The sequence below is a fragment of the Silurus meridionalis genome, chromosome 5, assembly GCF_014805685.1.
Source record: "Silurus meridionalis isolate SWU-2019-XX chromosome 5, ASM1480568v1, whole genome shotgun sequence".
Lineage (NCBI taxonomy): Eukaryota > Metazoa > Chordata > Actinopteri > Siluriformes > Siluridae > Silurus > Silurus meridionalis.
This window is the reverse complement of record NC_060888.1, coordinates 22,754,045-22,773,941: the sequence shown is the minus strand read 5'-3', so window position 1 is coordinate 22,773,941 and position 19,897 is coordinate 22,754,045. Positions and strand designations below refer to the sequence as shown.

The following is a 19,897-nucleotide window of genomic DNA, read 5'->3' as shown; positions in this document are numbered from 1 at the left end:
TGGACTGTTTAAGAAAAGCTTTTTTTGTTAAGCTTTTCCAGACAAAAAAACAAAAAAAAAAAACATTTATACTTTTGTTTTCCTTCCTGAAGAATTTGCACAATAAAATAAATAAATTAAAAATTAAATCACCAGGAAAAACGTAATGTATGGGGAAAAATGCACAAAAATGTATGGAAAGACAGGGGTGATTTTATGAGGATAATATTGATGCTTCTGCTAGAGATATTGCATGCAGCCGTCACAGTCTGGCTGCGGTGAGAAGAGACTTGTTGAACTGTTTATTGGTTCTCTTGCTTTAGTAATGGCATTCATTCTGCATGAGATACCTGTCTGTGATGCAGCATTCTGTTATACTGCGTTTATGTGTAATATTGATGGTTTCTATAGCCGTGGAGTTACAATGATGTGGATTGATTCAGGACACCTCTGACAGTGTTGGGTGTTAGTTGTGTTTCTCACTTGACTGCTCCCCGCTAAGGGGGGATTATGCTAGGGCACTTGCACTACTGGGGGCGGGGTTAGGGTTGGCGCCATTTTGTTTTTACCGCGCGGCGAAGGACACTTGTTTTGAAGAACCCTAGCTCTAGCCTTCTTATCTGTAGAATTAAGGATTCTAGGATAAGTCATGGCAAGCTCTGAATTTACATATAAACGTAAGTGGACTTTAATCGTGCAGCTCTTACGCTTGGATTTATTCGGCATATTTCCTTGTAGCCCATCAAGCACTATTTGAGTAATCCAGCTATCTTACTAGCCTGCTTCTTTTGTCCTATCTAGTGACCGATGAGGATATAAAGAATCTGATACGACTCCGGACCACCAACTCATTGCTGTTCACCAGGAAAAGAAATGCAGCCAAGGCAGCTTGGAGGTAATTTAAATCGATATCGGTCGCCGGCAGGGATTATTATAGTGCGTATCATGTGCGATCATTATTTATTTATTTTTTACATTTCCTTGCAGTGCAATTATTAGGGAGCTGGGCTTGGACGACAAGGTAACAGTGGAACAGATTGCCAAGAAATGGGAAAACTTAAAGCTAAAATACAAGGTTGGTCTTCTGCAATTTCAGCTGATTTGTAGAAGAATAATAATAATAATGATAAAAAAATCTGCTCTCACGTGACAAAAAAGCCAAATAAATGTATTTTTTCATCATTTTAGGAAATCAAATACCCCCCTCCTGGCATGGAGGCAGTTACAAGGTCCACTCAGTGGAGATGGTTTCAACTCTTGGATGAAGCATTAAAGGATGAGTTTAACTTAGATGAAAGCTTTCACTCAATGACATCATCAGTAAGTGACGATAACTGTGGCCCACAGGCCAGCAAGAGGATATGCCAGGTGAAAGTAGGAAGTGATGTATTAGAACTACTGGTGGATGATGATAGTATCACACGAATCAGCGATTCAGGACCGGCTATACTGAGCCAGGAGAGGCTTCTGGGAGAGGAGAAACCTACAATGCTGTCAGGCCTGGACATTGAGCGGACCAGGTTAGCCCAAGAACGACAACTTCTCGAAAAGGAGCTTGAAGAGCTGGACAGGGAAAGACTGGTATTAGAGAGAGAAAAGGATTTGGCTGACCGGGAGAAGCTGGCGCTGCAGAGAGACCGAGCACAGTTGGAGAAGGACAGAGCTGCTGTGGATAGAGACAGAGCATCACTAGAACAGGACAGAGCCCGGCTGGAGAAAGACAGGGCAGCATTAGAGAGGGATAAGGCAGCACTTGTGAGAGACAGAGAGACTCTGAAATCTGAGAATCAAGGAAAAAACTCTACAGAGTGCAGTCTCGATACTCCACATGAGAAGAACCGAGAGAAATTGATTCTCTTGTTTGAGAGACTGATCGAAAAGTTTTGAGACTACAATAGTTCTGGTGTCATCAGAGGTTAAATTGGTAAAAAAAGAAATTCCAGTGTATTTTTGTTTTTTTCCTCCCTCATACAGTAGAAACAGGAACTAAAGTTGTTTTTAAATTTTTTTTTAGTTCAAAGTCAGATTTTTCTACATTTTTGGGTCCATTTCTCATACAAATATTAAGAGTAGTATTTCCTTATGAAATAACATACAAGCAACCATGATTCGGGATAGAACTGGCCCATTTGTAATGTATATGTCATGAATCGTTATCATGTTTGCACTGCGTTGCTACTTGTATATTTCATTCCAGAGAGAGTAACTGTTTAAAATTCTGACTGTCATCTTTTGTGTAAAAAAAATATCAAAAGCTTTATTGTAAATATAAAAGAAAGTGTTTGGATTAAATCTGTTGTATGTTTATAAATCCCAATTTGGCAGTTTTTATGACGAGCTACTTATTGTGAAGAGCAAGCAAGAACTATAAACTATAGATGCAGTTATTAAATATTAATTTGGAAGTTTAGGTGTACCCTGTAGCAAGTTTGTAAAGAGAATTGGCAATATAAATATACAGGGTTTTTTAAATCCAGTTCTGAAAAGCCTAAAAAATTAACTTTTCTAATCTTGGTAGTCCATGGTCCACGGACCTAATTAGGAAGACTGCTACTATTACAATTAGGGTATCAGGTCCACTTATAACTATATTGATATGCAGAAACAGCAAGGTGAAAAGATGATGTATTTATCAAAATCAAATATATATATATTTGTGTATGTATGTATGTGTGTGTGTGTGTGTGTGTGTGTATGTATGTGTGTGTGTGTATGTATATATATATATATATATATATATATATATATATATATATGTGTGTGTGTGTGTGTGTGTATATATATATATATATATATATATATATATATATATATATATATATATATATATATAAATATGTATGTATGTATGTATGTGGTGCTTTATGAAGGGCATCCAACATAAAACGTGCCAAATCAAAGGTGTGGATCACAAACCAGAATTTCATCCCGGATCGGTCAAAGCCTGGGTTAACGACCGCCATGGGTATTGTTAGCCAATAGGGTACCAGTGGAAATTGGGCTACTGTTGGCCAAAGGAGAGAAAGAAGACGTCTACAGAGACAGCAGGGAAAGCTGAAGTGTGGGATAGTGGATGTTACGGTCAGCACTTTAAATGTTGTTACTATGACTGGTAATGGGAGAGAGGTAGATATGTTGTGTGTTCAGGAGACCAAGAGGTAAGGGAGTAAGGCCAGGAACATTGGAGGGGGGTTAAACTGTTCTTTCATGGTGTGGATGGGAAGAAAAATGGTGTAGGGGTGATCCTGAAGGAAGAGTACAGTAGGAGTGTGTTGAAGGTGAAGTGAGTTTCTGTCAGAGGGATGAAAGTGAAGCTGGAAGTTTAAGGGGTGATGATTAATGTCATCAGTGCCTATGCTCCACAAGTGGCTATGAGATGGAGGAGAACAAAAAATTCTGGAGTGAGTTAGATGAAGCGGTGGTGAGTGAACCTAAGAAATAATAGATAAGTGATTGGGGCAGAATTTAATGGGCATGTTGGTGAAGGGATTAGAGGTAATGAGGATAAGATGGGTAGGTATGGCTTTAAGGAGAGGAATGTGGAAAGGCAGATGATAGATCTTGCTAAGAGGATGGAAATGGCAGTGGTGAATACTTATTTTAAGCAGAAGGAGGATCATAGGTGACATATAAAAGGAGGAAGGTGCACACAGGTGGACGATGTTCTATATAGGAGATGCAATACCTGAAGGAGATTGGACATCTGGAAATAGAAGGTAGACAATTAAAACGTGGTGGTGGAATAAGGATGTACAGGAAAGGATAAAGAGGTTGTCGAAACAGGATTGGGATCAGCAGAGAGATTTGAAAAGTAGGCAGGAGTACAAGAACTAGCGGCAGCAGGTAAAGAGGGATGTAGGTAAAGGCATACAAGGAGCTGTATGAAAAGTTGGACACTAAGGAAGGAGAAATGGATTTGTACTGATTGGCCAGGCAGATTAACCGAGCTGGGAAGGATGTGCTACAAGTTAGAACAATAAAGGATGGAGAGAAGAGGTGACCTCTGTGAGCAACAGTATGTTTTCATGCAGAGGAAGAGCAGTATGGATGCAATATTTGCTTTGAGAATGTTGATCGAGAAGTATAGAGAAGGTCGGATGTAATATGCTTCAAAGACTGGACAATCACTGCACTATTATTTCAGTTTCTATCTCAGGCCAATGTGTACTGTCTTGTCATTTAGATGTGTTAGTGGTAATCATGTTTGTATTAGTGTATGTATTGTTTTAGTCCAGTGGTGCTGTGCAAGGCATGCATGTTAAATGTGCACTGTTGGTTAAATCTAAACCGGAAACAACTTCCTTTTATGCTCAGGCATGATTAGGCTAATAAAGCTGATTCTAATTCTGATTTACATAATTATCTACTACTACTAAAAAAATAATAATAATGATTATTCTTATAAAATCATTACTTTTGTATTATTACTGTTAAATAAATTCTAATTTGAGAAATACTACTACTAATTATAATAATGATAAAAAAAATTATCGATCATCATCGCTATTGTTATTATTATTAATAAGAAACTTTGAAAACCTTTTGCGTAATCTCTGCGCAGTTGTGATCCGATGTAAAGTCAGAGCGAAAGCTCCGCCTATTCTAAGCGACTAGAGTGCGTCCCAGAATGCTGAGCGCGAGACATGGACCAAAATGGTGAGCATCAAGCTTAAAACAGCCGTATGTCTGTTGCGAAATGATTTGAATATACAATTATTAAATGGGCCAGTATTGGCTGATAGAGAACCTATAAACTAGAGGGTTTTGTTTTTATTTGGTTCTTTGTTGTTTTTATGTGTACTGTTGGTTTAGCATAGCGGCACACTCAGAGCTCAAGGCAACTGCAGGGCGAGCTAATGCCAATGTTGTTGTTGTTGTTGTTGTTGTTTTTTAGCATTTAAGAAAAGTAAAATAGGGAAAAAATAAATAGTATTTTGCATCAGCTCGCATAACTGTTCGTGCATGAGAACGCATGTCATATGTCATTGGATGTGGCAGCAGAACAGAAATCTGCTGAATAATTTGGCTAAAAACCCCTTAATAATTACATCAGGATTAACATTTTATTTCATATCATTTATCAAACAGAATACATTTTTAAACTGTACATTTACTGCCACTGTAAAACGAAAATAACACTTATTAACAGAAGCATAGCTCAATTCATCAAGTAAGCCTACATCCGGTACAAATCAGAAGGACCTGGTTTTCCACAGACCCATGACACCTGTTGGATGGTGCGGTGTGTGTGTATCTATGTATATTAAAATAAAATGATAATATATATGTACATACATATATAGAATAGCCTTTATTCTTCACATATACATTACAGCACAGTGAAATTAGTTTTTCGCGTATCCCAGCTTGCTCAGAAGCTGGGGTCAGAGCACAGGGTCGGCCATGATACATGCCCCTTAAACACAAAGGGTTAAGGGCCTTGCTCAGGGGCCCAAGAGTGGCAGCTTGGTGATACCGGGGGCTTGAAACCCCGACCGTCTGATCAATAACCCAGCACTTAAACCACTGAGCTACCACTCTCCCTTTTAAATCTATCTATCTATCTATCTATCTATCTATCTATCTATCTATCTATCTATCTCACACATACACACATATATACAAATATCAGGCATAACATTATACAGCTGAAGGGAATAACACGGATTGTCTATCATGGCACCGCACATGTTACCTGTGTGTGTGTGTGTGTGTGTGTGTGTGTGTGTGATGGGTCAGGACTATTTTGGCAGCAAAAGGGGGACCAACAATATTAGGCAGGTGGTCAAAAGGTGCTGACTGGTGTATATATATATATATATATATAAGAGCTGCACGATTTGGAAAAATGCCATGTTGCGTTTGTTGTGGTCAATATTGCGACATAATAAATGGTATAATAATTGCTTATCAAGGAAATTGTGCACAGATTAGTGATTATAACAATAGGGATCTTGCCCAGTGTTCCAAAAGCTAGAAGGCATGCCAATCCACGTGTGTGATGTAGCAACTTTAATTTAGTAAATCTTGCATAGTGTTGGTAATCTTAAAGCTAAAAATCGCCACATAACAGGTAGTGTTTTTTCTTGCTACCATTTCAGCGTTGATCTGCTCGCCATCCATCTTCAGCTGGTCTCTGCGCCGCTGCACACTGTAAAGTCACGGCACCACACTCGCCACACGAGAAGTGACACGCCACACGAGAGACTATCTGGTCTTCTTTGTTTTGTTTTGTTACCGGCACGTTAAATCAGAAAACTGTTCTTAGAATTTATGTCCACACATGCACTTATTTATTTCATTAAATCGCAACATTTGACATAATATAATTGCACAAGCTGACATCTGCACAAGATGACATCGCGATTGCAATACAATTATTCATGCAGCACTTAATACAAACCTAATTTAAAGTGTATATTCACAGAATTGTCAGGATTGGATCTCTTTCAGCTGTTTTTTTTTACTTTTTGATGGCTCTTGCATTGTCTTTCAGTTCTGGGGGTTGGGTATCTTGATGTTACTTTTTCTCTTTTCAAAGACAGCAAAGAAAGAGGAACTTCTACCTCCCTGTCAAGCTAAACTAGTTTATTAAAGTCTACAAGATGTACACTAGCAGTAAAACGTTTGGACACACCATCTAATTCAGTAATTACATTTTATTTTATTGTTTTTAACCTTGTACATTAATGCTGAAAACTTTGAAATTATGATGGAACAAATATGGAAATAGGTAGTAAAGAAAAAACGTGTTATATATCCCAGAATATGTTTTATATTTTCGATTCTTCAAATCAGCTGTCTTTTGCTTTTTACAGTCATCCCAAAACATCTCAGATTAAGAGCTGGTGATTGTGGAGGTCATCTGAGCAGCACTCCATTACTCCCCAATACTTCCTGATCCAAATAGCTCTTACATAACCTAAAGGTGTGTTTGGGTCCTTGTCCTGTTGAAAAATACTGTGGTAGTCGAGATTCAGGGCACACTTGACCAGCATGTGTCACCAGCAGAGCACCCCCACACAATCACACCTCCTCGACACTTCACAGTGGGAGCTACACATTCAGGAACCATCCGTTCAACCAAGTATAATTCCATGTGTTCTTTTAAAGTTTGGATGTCTTGAGTATTAATATACAATGTTGAAAATAATAAAAATAAAGAAAAACTACTGAAGGAGAAGGTGTGTCCAAACTTTTGACTGGTTGTAATTCTGAGTATTAATAAAGGTTTACAAAGTTTTCAAAACAACCCAAAACATAAATGCAACCCAAAACTCTGGGATTGTGTGTGCACGATTAGAAACAATCAGGCATACAGTGGTTATCATGCATTGTGTATCCTAAGCCTGTGTGTGTGTGTGTGTATGTATATATGTATATATATGTATATAGTCTGCTTTGTGGAATAATGTTCTGATGTTGAATTCTTTATGCATGTTTATAGTAGACAATGACCTTCAGGGAACTGATGGTTCAGGGGCTCTTGGAGGGCCTGATGTTCGTCGCCGGATTCCCATCAAGTTACTGTCCAAGCAGAATGTCAGAAGTAAGCCTCCTGTTCGGCCCCAGCGGCCCAACACCACACTGCCCTCCAATGGACAAAGTGTAGAAGGTAAGCGTAAAAATTATTAAACATGGGGTGCTTGCTGGCAGTAAGTATTTATTTTGCCTGTCTGTTCATCTTATTATGTTATACGTAAAAACATTAATAATCCATAAATATCACAAAGGTTTTCCATTGAGGTTCTAATAGAAAATGTGTTGTCTCCCTGTCAAACCCTTCTTATTTTAGAAAGATTTACCATTAAGAAGGAGGAGAGGTGTGAGTGCAAAGCTGGAGATGCTTTTGGAAAACAGCGGAGATTCCCCCACCCATTATTCTGGGACTTTAAGGTAAATTTCTTAGTCAGAACTCTCGTCTATAACAAATATGTACAAAATCTTTCTGTTTATTCATTTTAGATTGAAGAGTATCTGCTGTCAGGCTTACAGATATTTCATTTCTGCAGCTCAATCTGGTTGGAGAGAAAGATGACACTCCAGTGCACTTCTGTGACAAATGTTGTTTGCCCATAAAGATATATGGACGAATGGTAAGTAAGATGTTGGTGTTTGATTAAAAGGTTGATACAATAGATAAGTTTATGACTGATAATAAATAACTATAAATAAAAAGCTATTTTGCAGAACAATTTTTAACCGTCTTTTACTTGACTGATCTTATGAGTGTCTGCCACAATGTTCAGTCTTCATTTAACTTTTTAAATTGTTGTGATTTTCAATAATATTTCTGATCACAAAACTGATTACTTCAAATAATTGTCTTAAATGAACATGCAATTTTTTATTTGTATTTTTAATCATGTTGATTCAGCATAATTATAGCTGTGGTATTACTCAGATCAGAGGTAGCACTGCCTTATTGTTTAAGCACAGACTGAAATCATAAAGGTCTCACAGCTGTGACAATGTTTTCGCATTTTGGTGTCTCTAAAATCTTTTAAACAGATTCCCTGTAAACACGTGTTCTGCTATGACTGTGCAGTTCTCTATGAGAAGAAAAGTGATAAGAGCTGTCCAGGGTAAGTTCATTTACAGATCCCAAACTAAATCTCCAGAAGGGCTCCAGACAAATAAAATAAAAAAAAAACAATTAAGGAGCCATTGGCTCCTATGAAATTTTATTATTTTTAACCTCCGTTCATCCTGTCGTGTGCCATCTTTTTACAGCATGGTCTTGGAACTGAAGCGATTATACAGTACAGACCAAAAGTTTGTACACACCTTCTCATTCAAAGAGTTTTCTTTATTTTCATGACTATGAAAATTGTAGATTCACACTGAAGGCATCAAAACTATGAATTAACACATGTGGAATTATATATGGAATTATATACATAACAAAAAAGTGTGAAAGAACTGAAAAAATGTCATATTCTAGGTTCTTCAAAGTAGCCACCTTTTGCTTTGATTACTGCTTTGCACACTCTTGGCATTCTCTTGATGAGCTTCAAGAGGTAGTCACCTGAAATGGTCTTCCAACAGTCTTGAAGGAGTTCCCCGAGAGATGCTTGGCACTTGTTGGCCCTTTTGCCTTCACTCTGCGGTCCAGCTCACCCCTAAACCATCTCGATTGGGTTCAGGTCCGGTGACTGTGGAGGCCAGGTCATCTGGCGCAGCACCCCATCACTCTCCTTCTTGGTCAAATAGCCCTTGATGCCTTCAGTGTGACTCTACAATTTTCATAGTCATGAAAATAAAGAAAACTCTTTGAATGAGAAAGTGTGTCCAAACGTTTGGTCTGTACTGTATATGCGGTGTAAGATTTTATTATTTAGCTATTTCCATTCCACTTTTTTGAGCATGAGCATTTATACTTTTGCCTAACTCCGTGTTTTCGTATTGTCTCTTTTTTAAATAATCTGTTCCACTAATAAAATCGGTTTTCTTCACAATTTCTTTGCCTGCTATAGAGCAGATGTCGCAAAACATTTTCTGCGTCTCGTGATCATACCTCAGCCATGAAAACTCTTGAATCCAAGAAGTTTTTCGAATGTCTTTTGGCACATTTATTTAGGTTTTCACTGACTGACATAGAAAGGTGGTCCTCAGTGTGTCTGTCATTCTCCCTCTCTCCAACGCTTGGCACAACTGGAGCCTGATAACAGGTGTGTCATCAGCGGAAGAGTTGAACAGAGATGGAGACTGTTTGAAAAAGTCTGATATTTTTTAGTTTCAACATGTTGTTTTTCCCTAAAGCGGAAAGGTGAGTTTTGCATCACCATGCAGACAAGAGGATTCTTTAAACATATCAAACATATCGGTTTAACTACTGTATAAAGTAGTTAAGCCGATACCCTTGTTGTTTGTGGTGACAATACTACCTGATCAATATCAGAGCCGACTAAAAAATATTAGAATTAATAAAAATGTTAATGTAAATAAATATATTGTCTCTCTTTGATGTCTTTGTAATTCATTTTATATTGCTGATGAATGAGTAAGGTTAAATATAAGCTTTATGAGCTGTGTGTGCTGCCTCCACTTCCTATACTAAATTGTAAGTTCAGTTTGTCCATGTATAGCTGCACTGATCCAGTCCAGCGAATCGAGCAGTGCCAACGCGGATCTCTCTACATGTGCAGCATCGTGCATGGCTGTAAGCGCACCTACCTCTCACAGCGGGACCTGCAGGCTCACATCAACCACCGTCACATGAGAGCAGGCAAACCTGGACCCTCTCGGTCGGAGACTGCTCATCCAACCCCGGCTCCGACTCTGGTCTCAGACCCACCAGACCGTTTCCGCCTGCCCCCACTCCCTCATCTGCCCAAATCCCACCCCCTGATTCCACCGCCTCTGCAGGGTCACGACCCCTATGGCCAGCCGCTCCCTGCATCTCCCGCTGACCTAGGGTCCTCGTCTCGATCACTGCCACCAGAGACGTTCCGCATAGCCACTGTGACCACACGCAAACACAGCAACCTCATCACCGTGCACATCCAGGATGACTCCGGCAGCTCCATTCCCTCTCCACGTGAACCCCATCCACAGACTCCACCAGGTCTGCCCCCTCATCACCACCCAGGTCAGGTAGTGGTGTCACACTCTCACCACATCATGCCTCCACCTCAGCAGCAACATTACGGGCCTCCACCTCCACCCCCACCCCCACTCAATCACCCCATGCAGGCCACTGGGGCTCCTCACTTGGTTTATAACCAGGCACCTCCAATGTCCTCTGCACCACCTCCAATCACCCCTCCACCTGGACATATCATAAATCAGATGCCCCCATTCCTGAACCACCCACTGTCTGCTGCTCTCTCTCAGCATGGTGCGCCACCTGTTAGTGCTCTACCACCACATCACTTTAACTCACTGTCCCAGGAACAGGGTACCCTGAGCCCGCCCTTCAGCCAACCCGGAGCTCTCAGCCCAGGCTTGTGGCCACCACGTGTTCCTTCTCGCATGCAGGGGCCTCCTCAGGGTCAGATGCCTGGACCGCACCACCCAGAACAGGCCCGATATAGGCCATACTATCAATAGCACCTGGGCAGGATCTTTTATATCAGACGTTTTGATCATTAACATGCTTGTTAATAATTTAAGTCATTTCAAGTTAACTGGTTGAACTGTGCATACACTTTGTGATAACATGATTCCTTTGATGTTTTGTATTCTTATTCTTGATTTAATTGTTTAACAATTCGGGAATCAAGTCCGTGTTCTTGTATGTCTAATGACTGAAAAAAATATAAACAATGAAGCACTACAGTCAGAAGCCATTTGACAACTTTCTTTGAACACTTTTCATAACACTTAAAATACTAATGTTCCCATTGACTGCAATAAATAACAAATTGGAATGAAACGCTTTCTTTTCCTACTGCATTTTATTTCTTAGTTAATCCAGTTGTTACTTGTTGATACAGGAATAAACCATTGAAATGTGAATTGAAATTACAGAGAGTCCTTGCACACTATGGTAAAATCATGATGACTAAAATGGTTGACATAAAATTCAAGCTAAAACATGCATCGTGAAGAATGCTAATCTGTTGATGGTCATGCTGTACAGAAAGAGAACACCTTGCATATCAAGGCCCCAGGCTCATTATCTGAGTGTGTGTTTGTGAATTGAATGAATGGACATTCGGTGCCATCCAGGTGATAGGTTCCCTTTTAAAATCAAGTCAAGTCAAGTTTATTTCTATAGCGCATTTCACAACAGACATTGTCTCAAAGACATCTAGCGTGTGATTATAAACAAATTATTTAAACAAAACAGAACAATGGAGAGTGAAAACTAACATGAGCACTGGAATGTAAGATTATGAGTAATGTTCTTTCTACAGTCTTATACAGTCATTTGTGGTTATAAAACTAGGAGCTACTGAGCAACTCATAAAATAGCTCAACATTTGCGATCATCACAGATCCAACACCAGCTTCTCCATGCCAGAGCCTTTAAACACTCAAGGAGATCCAGTGCCCAAACTCCACATAAAGTGGGATCCAATTGTGGAGAGGAATTAGCATAGCTGCTGTTCATGATATTAACAGCACAAGTTGATAATGTGCATTTGATCAGATGAACTGGAGCACAAGGTTATAATGTGATGTGTGTTGTGTGTAGGTCTTGCTAAAAATATAAGTTTTTAATCTGCACTTAAACTGGGAGAGTGTGTCTAAGCCATGAACACTGTCAGGAAGACTATTCCAAAGTTTACGAGCTAAATGTGAAAATGCTCTACCATCTTTAGTGGACTACTAGAAGTCCGGAGTTTTGAGATCTTAGGGAGCGTGACGGATTGTAGTAACTGGAAACTAAACCATTTAGTGTTTTGTAAGTAAGTAGCAGTAGTTTGTAGTCGATTCGAAATTTAACAGGTAGCCAGTGTAGGGATGATAAGATTGGGGTTATATGATCATATTTTCTCGACCTTGTGAGAACTGCTGCATTATGGATTAACTGTAGCTTGTTTATAAATGATGCAGGACATCCACCTAGTAATGCATTGCAATATTCTGGAGATAATGAACGCATGGACGAGCTTCTCTGCATCAATATTTCTAAGGTGGAAGAAGGCCGTTCTTGTAACATGGTTGATATAATTTGTGGGTAAATATATGTGTGGAGATATATATATATATATATATATATATATATATATATATATATATGTGTGTGTGTGTGTGTGTGTGTGTGTGTGTGTGTGTGTGTGTGTGTGTGTGTGTGTGTGTGTGTATTCATTTATAACCTATTGATCTCTGTAAAGCTGCATTGGTATATTGTCCGTTGTTAAACCGCTATACAAATAAAACTGAATTGAATTGATTAGTCCACATGGGGGCGCTGTTCACATCACAATAGTGTATTTTACACTGTACAGATGTTTTTTAAAGTGGATGTTCATAAATATAATGATCAATAGTTGAAAACATTATTTCCAAATATAAGTTGTTATATAATCATTTATTTAAAGCTCACTATTTGTTACTAAGCCTAATTGACCTGTCAGTTTACTAGGTCCAATCCCAAATTATATTATTACAAATATAGTAATGTCAACAAGGAGAACCTCTAGTGCCTAATCCAGTCCTTTACACTTGTATATACATACATACATACAGTATACATATACAGTTTCATATAGGTTTTCTATACAGATTGATTACTAAAGACTATTTTTAGTCCAGAAATATATAACAAAGAATTACTATAGCTTTCTTATGATTATGGGTAGGGAAATGTGCAATTTTGAAAGTCCCCAAGCGATCTTCATTATAAATCACTTTGAATTACTTGTCTATGTGCAACTTTTCTGATTTCTGCGCATACCTTACACATTTACGGTCTTGTATCAAAAATATTTTAACGCACCAAATTTGGTTTCATTTTTAATAATTCACATTTCTTTTATCCATATTCAATAGCTAGCTTTAAACACATTTAACCTAAAATGTTAAATGTTCTAGTTTACTTATTAAATTAAACTATACTTCAAGGTAAAATCACATAGAGAAAAAAGAAATGAACATTAAAAAAGGCAAAAATGCAAAAAGACATAGGATTTATTGCGAACCGATTCGTTCGAATCATTTAAAGGAGTCGTTTAAGAAGAAACGAATCATCCATCAGAAAGCAGCATGGTGCGATCCACCGGTGAGTTTTTGAGAACAGTTCTCTATTTATCAATAACACTTAAACATTAACTTGTTTGGAATAAGTTTTCCCGGATGAGGAGTTACGAGCCATGGAGGAACTAATGAAATGGATCTGGTTTGGGATACTTCTTCGCGTTCCGTTGTATGGATGCTTCGATCTACACATTTCGGAGTCTTTTCAGCCTGGAGAAGCGCTGGTAAACGCCTCTCTCGGACCGGGCTGGATTTACAGAATAGACAGGAGTTTAACACCGAAATCCCTCGGCCACAGTGTGAAGGTCGGGAGAGGGGATGGAGTTGTAACTCTCGCCCGCAAAGTTCACTGTGTCCTCCTGGAGAGACGCGCAGCGCTCCCGCTGTTCTTGAGGATTACATCATTGACGTCCGAGAATTTCGTGCTGATCCACTTCAACACGTTTGTTCACGGCCAGAACTGCTTTATTAAATACAGAAGGAAAATTAAACCCGACGCATATATTTATATTCATTCGGAAAACGGGGAGTGCTGGAACCCGGGCACATTGCCGATAGTTCTTCATGAACATCTACCAAGGTTTACGCGGGACTCTAAAACTGTTGGTGCTTTTACTGAGAAAGAGAGGAAGAAGAATACGGACACTGCGAATATAAACCTGAGCACTGAACCCTGTTTGCGTCATGATACCACTTTTCTGTGCACCCTGCAGACTAGGAAATGTGTATTAGTTTTAGGAGTAACATTGCAGTTTGGCGAACAGCGACATCACACTGGGGTAAATAGTGTAACTGACTACACAAGACCCCTAGGTGGAGGTGAGTCTAAAGGGGCTTTGGATGATAGCAGAAAGGTCCACAGGGAATACATTCGAGCTAGAACTTTATTGAACATGCCTGTTGGGACCACCTATCCTCTGCATTTGTTCCAGGATGGTAAGCATTGGTTGCAGGACCCATGGGTTAGTCGTAAAAAGCGAAACACCAACTCGGCTCCACAGTTTCAGCTGCCAAATTACCAGGTTTCCATTCCTGAGAACGAGCCGCCTGGAACACGAGTAATTACGCTCAAAGCATTTGACTCTGACGACGGAGATGCAGGAGTACTCGAATATGACATGGACTCTCTGTTTGACAGCAGATCTAACGATTACTTTCAGATTAACCCCGAGACGGGTGGCATTACAACTCTGCAGTCTTTAGACAGGGAAGTTAAAGACACCCATGTTTTCAAAGTCATTGCCACTGACAAGGGGACACCAAAGAGGTCAGCAACTGCTTATCTTACCATTACAGTCAGTGACACAAATGACCACAAGCCAGTGTTCGAGCAAACCGAGTATAGGGTCAGCATTCGAGAAAATGCCGAGGTGGGTTTTGAAGTTATGACGATTCGAGCCACGGATGGAGATGCACCCTCTAATGCCAATATGATATACAGGATTGTGAACGAGGCTAAGGTGAATGAGGTCTTTGAAATTGATCCCAGGAATGGTTTGGTAAAAACCAAGATTCGTCCAGACAGAGAGGTTCGCTCACACTATCAGGTTATAGTGGAGGCAAATGATCAAGGTCGAGATCCTGGGCCATGCAGTGCTACAGCCACTGTACATATCATGGTGGAGGATGAGAACGATAACTTTCCTCAGTTCAGCGAGAAAAGATACGTTGTCCAAGTTCTTGAAAATGTGTTTGTCAACACTGAAGTAGCACAGGTCAAGGCCACAGACAGAGATGCTGGAAATAACGCCAAAGTGCATTACAGCATAATCAGCGGCAATGTAAAAGGACAGTTCTACATTCATTCGCCCACAGGTGTCATTGATGTCATTAACCCTCTTGATTATGAGATGATCAGGGAGTATAATTTGCGAATAAAAGCTCAAGATGGTGGACGGCCACCTCTTATTAACAACACAGGTATAGTTGTTGTGCAGGTCGTGGATGTGAATGATAATGCTCCGATGTTTGTCAGCACACCTTTTCAGGCTTCGGTGTTGGAGAATGTTAACATTGGTTACTCTGTTATGCACATTCAAGCTATTGATGCAGATTCAGGGAATAATGCTCATTTGGAGTACCAACTCACCGCCACATCACCCAGCTTTCCCTTTATCATCAACAACAGTACAGGGTGGATTACTGTCAATATGGAGCTGGACAGAGAGACTACTGAGTTTTATACTTTTGGTGTGGAGGCAAGAGATCATGGAGTTCCTGTAATGTCATCCTCGGCCAGTGTCAGTGTAACAGTGCTGGATGTGAATGACAATGTTCCCACCTTTACACAGAAACTGTATAATCTAAAGATTCATGAGGATTCTCCTGTGGGGGCCACTGTACTCACAGTCACTGCCATAGATAGAGATGTGAACAGTGTAGTGACCTACCAGATTTCCAGTGGGAACACACGGAATAGGTTTGCTATCACCAGTCAGAGTGGTGGTGGTCTTATTACCTTAGCCTTCCCCTTAGACTACAAGCAGGAACGCCAATATATTCTCATTGTAACGGCTTCAGACGGTGTACGCTTTGACACTGCACAGATTTTTATTAATGTTACCGATGCCAACACTCATCGGCCTGTGTTTCAGAGTGCCAACTACCAAGTTCTACTGAGTGAGGATAGGCCTGTGGGTACCACTGTTGTGGTCATCAGTGCTACAGACGAAGACACTGGTGAGAATGCACGCATTACTTATGTGATGGAGGACAACGTGCCTCAGTTTAAAATTAACCGGGATACTGGTGCCATTACAACTCAGATCGAGATTGACTATGAAGATCAAGCCTCATACACACTGGCCATCATTGCTCGAGACAATGGAATTCCCCAGAAGTCTGACACCACCTATCTAGAGATTATAGTGCTCGATGCTAATGATAATGCACCCCAGTTTTTGAGGGCTATCTACCAGGGCAATGTGTTTGAGGATGCAAATGTGTACACAAGTGTACTTCAAGTCTCTGCCTCTGACAGAGATTCAGGTACAAACGGCAGGGTGATATATACATTTCAGGGAGGGGATGATGGGGATGGGGATTTCTTTATTGAGCAATACTCAGGGATAATCAGAACAGCCAAGAAGCTGGATAGGGAAAACGTAGCCACCTATAACCTCAAAGCTTTTGCAGTAGACAAAGGGGTCCCTCCGCTTAAAGCAGCAGTCGATATCCAGGTCTCAGTGCTAGACATTAATGACAATGCCCCTGTGTTTGAAAAGGATGAGTTGTATATCTATGTCGAGGAGAACAGCTCTGTTGGTTCCACATTGGCACGTGTCAGTGCCACTGATCCTGATGAGGGAACAAATGCTCAAATCCTATATCAGATTATCGAGGGTAATGCTCCTGAAATCTTCCAGCTGGACATCTTCAATGGGGATCTAATAGCCCTCACTGATTTGGACTACGAAACCAAGATGGAGTACCTGATTGTAGTTCAGGCCACATCTGCCCCACTGGTCAGCAGGGCTGTTGTACACATAAGCTTAGTGGATGTTAATGACAACTATCCCATTCTGCAGAATTTTGAGATCATATTTAACAACTACATAAATAATAAATCCAACAGCTTCCCTGCCGGTGTCATTGGGAAGGTTCCTGCACATGACCCAGATGTGTCTGATAAACTCCTCTTCACTTTTGTAGAGGGTAATGAGCTCAATTTGCTCATTTTAAACCAGAACACAGGTGAACTGAAGCTAAGCAAAGACCTGGACAACAACAGACCCCTGGAAGCCACTATGAAAGTGACTGTCTCAGGTAAGAAACTTTTGTATTTATCATATAATGCTGGTGATTGTACATAGAAGGAGCATATTTCTTGTCAGCTTTCTGTTAATAACAGCTCAAACACATACAAATATACAGTATATGTACTTATATATACTGTACTGTATTTATAATATCTGCAATTGTCTGTGTGATGAAAATTCTTTCGTTATCCACATGATAAGAAATCGGATTTGTTTATTTGTCTATTTCACACTGTGCTAACTGTCTTCCTTGAGGTAAATGGGTATTGTGAAACAACTTGTATATCAATTTTTATAACGCATAAATGATCTTCAGTGGCTTCTTTTATTTCTTTTAAGTTTTATATCAGAATGAAAGTCGGAATTTAGTTTTGAATTCTTTCACCAGAAGATCTATTTTTTTTAATACTTTGGGTTATTACATTACCTACAATACGTAAAAACATATATATGTACAATGATAGATGTTTCTATCTAGTGTGTTTGTGCAACGGACTGGTATCCCAAACAGGTCGCTTCCTTTTTAATATTCAGTATTCCCCGGAAAGACTCTTTATTTATTGTAGCCCTGATCAGCATTAAGTGGTTGCTGAAGATGAATGAACAATTTTTTTGTATATAATAGATATTGCTGTCCAAGATAAGCTAATTTGTTACCCTGATTCCACTACCTGTTGCTTTTGCTCATGGCCACATACCAGGCATGCCAGTGAGGAGGCACGACTTCATAATTCTTAGGGGTTTTTTTTTGGATTCTAGCTAAAGTTGATATTTCTAGTAAAAGTTTTGACCTTTCAGAGATGATTTGAATCTTATCATTTTAAGTCTTTTCATCCTTATCTGAGGTTCTTTTGATATATTCCAGTCATCTGCTCAGTCTCTAAAGTAAGACAAGTTTCAACTGTTTAAATTGTTGCTGATGTAAAACATGGCTGCTTGATGTCTCCAGGCATGCATCTGTTTTTATGTTTTTCATTCTAATTTCCTGCTAAAGGTGGTCTATCTGACTGAATTATCTGGGCATGGATTGCTTTATTTTGTTAGAAGTTGTTTCGAAATTCCAAGTGAATCCATGTGAGGAACCTCTCAATATTTTACTAGATAGTTAAAAAATCTTTTGCTCTACGCTTCATGGTACTTTTTATATTTTGTTAACTTCTAATTGCTCACAGGTTTAAGTTAAACAAGCGGATACTCTCTGACTCATAAAGAACCAGAGCATCCACCATGGCCATTCCTGTGACTTCAGAGGAAGTTCTGAGAAGGAGAATCTGAGAAGTCTTGGCTCTCATTTGTTGTTGTCATGGAGACTCTGAGTACTGTGAGGCTCTCAGGCATTCTGGGGGTCTTGAGCATGGGCCCCTTTTGTGAAAAAGTTTGAGAAGGAGGGGGTCGTGATAGGAACAAGAGGGGGTTTTTAACACAAGGAAGGGGGCAGCCATTGTCCCCATGCAGATTTCATTTTCTGAAGACAAAGCTGCTTGTGTGTAGAGAACTTGAAGAAAGGGAGTTTGTTGAATGAAATGAGTGTTTCTGTCTCACTTGCTGTCTCAGAGATTATACTATTATCTGGAGCTCATCCTCCCAATACCAGATAGCATTTATCCTCAAATGGGCACATTTTGTCCAATTATAAAAAGACACTTCCACAACATTTTATTTTATGTGCAACACCAGTCTACAGTTGATCCAAATGTAAAGTGTGGCCCTGATTGCAGCAGTTGATTGCCCCCTGTTCTGTCAGATTTACTTTTTTAATGCAGCTAAAGTGCTCTTGTGTTCAATAGCTATCCTTCATTTTCACATGAAATACAAATGGTTGCTATAGGATAATATTTGACAAAGAGTCCAGAAAAGAACTATGGAGGATTCTCTATTCTAGACTGCACCAGAACAATGGCCAAAGGTTATTAGATTTTCTGTTATTAAAGTTTAAACTTCATATTCCACCACATTTTTTTGGTCCTGATGTATAGCATTGCACAAAAACAAGACATGATTTTTTATACATTGTATATACAAGAAATTATTAAAACTATTGTACTTATGCCCTTGAACGTGTGTATTCTCAGTTGGACTGGTGTGTATGTTTTGGTGGCCAAAAGTAAAGAGGTGCAATATATATATATATTTATTTATTATTACATGTTATAAGTTATTTGTATTAAAGTTATGATGTGCTTAAGTTTATGTAAAGTGGTTTTAGTATTGCGAATCAACTGTGATGGTGTTTTAGGAAAGTGTTGCACTATTCAGGATAAGAAGGAAAGTTGGCTTTTATGTACTGCTCTGTCTTTTTGGCTCATGACAATCATTTGGCTCTCGACTTGTTTTCAATTCCTTAGATGCATTCTCTTGGGACTGTATTTTGCTTTGCAACCAGAATCAACGGTTCATTGAAAGACATCATTTGTAGATTGAAGGCCTAAATAGAAAGTTAGTTAGGGTGGAACCTATGCCTTATGCTCATGTTCAGCCCAACTTAAAGCACTTTAACAAGTAATTTTTTCCTT

At 39.4% G+C, this 19,897-nt stretch overlaps 3 protein-coding genes across 7 annotated transcripts in view; all 3 read left to right on the top strand.

The window, feature by feature from the left end:
* The first annotated feature begins 497 nt into the window (after positions 1-497).
* zgc:171459 (uncharacterized protein LOC562056 homolog) lies at positions 498-2,296 on the top strand. Its single transcript, XM_046849683.1, has 4 exons — positions 498-656; positions 781-874; positions 967-1,054; positions 1,168-2,296. The coding sequence occupies exons 1-4, from the start codon at positions 629-631 to the stop codon at positions 1,864-1,866; spliced, it is 909 nt and encodes a 302-aa protein (XP_046705639.1). The 5' UTR covers positions 498-628; the 3' UTR covers positions 1,867-2,296.
* A 1,344-nt stretch (positions 2,297-3,640) lies between these two features.
* On the top strand, positions 3,641-11,356 carry LOC124386506 (E3 ubiquitin-protein ligase Hakai). 4 transcript variants are annotated; one of them, XM_046850389.1, is made up of 6 exons: positions 3,641-3,695; positions 7,427-7,594; positions 7,775-7,875; positions 7,992-8,075; positions 8,491-8,564; positions 10,068-11,356. In XM_046850389.1, the coding sequence occupies exons 1-6, from the start codon at positions 3,656-3,658 to the stop codon at positions 11,029-11,031; spliced, it is 1,431 nt and encodes a 476-aa protein (XP_046706345.1). In that variant the 5' UTR covers positions 3,641-3,655; the 3' UTR covers positions 11,032-11,356. The 4 variants fall into 4 exon arrangements, with proteins under 4 accessions (XP_046706345.1, XP_046706344.1, XP_046706347.1 ...); XM_046850388.1 differs by having other exon boundaries at positions 10,053-11,356; XM_046850391.1 differs by lacking the exon at positions 3,641-3,695 and adding an exon at positions 4,523-4,635 and having other exon boundaries at positions 10,053-11,356.
* Positions 11,357-13,630: 2,274 nt separating this feature from the next.
* celsr1b (cadherin EGF LAG seven-pass G-type receptor 1b) overlaps positions 13,631-19,897 on the top strand; it is a 43,632-nt gene continuing 37,365 nt past the window's right edge. For both annotated transcript variants that reach the window (XM_046850078.1, XM_046850076.1), the window contains exon 1: positions 13,631-17,391. In XM_046850078.1, the coding sequence (XP_046706034.1) occupies positions 13,743-17,391 (3,649 nt within the window). In that variant the 5' untranslated portion in view covers positions 13,631-13,742. The remainder of the gene's footprint in view (positions 17,392-19,897) is intronic.

Coding starts and splice junctions, on each gene's coding strand:
- LOC124386506 (XM_046850388.1), top strand. CDS start 3,656: ATGCAATACCTGAAGGAGATTGGACATCTGGAAATAGAAG. Junction 7,595..7,774: donor CAATGGACAAAGTGTAGAAG/GTAAGCGTAAAA, acceptor TTCTTATTTTAG/AAAGATTTACCATTAAGAAG. Junction 8,076..8,490: donor TAAAGATATATGGACGAATG/GTAAGTAAGATG, acceptor TCTTTTAAACAG/ATTCCCTGTAAACACGTGTT.
- zgc:171459 (XM_046849683.1), top strand. CDS start 629: ATGGCAAGCTCTGAATTTACATATAAAC. Junction 657..780: donor CTCTGAATTTACATATAAAC/GTAAGTGGACTT, acceptor TGTCCTATCTAG/TGACCGATGAGGATATAAAG. Junction 1,055..1,167: donor ACTTAAAGCTAAAATACAAG/GTTGGTCTTCTG, acceptor TCATCATTTTAG/GAAATCAAATACCCCCCTCC.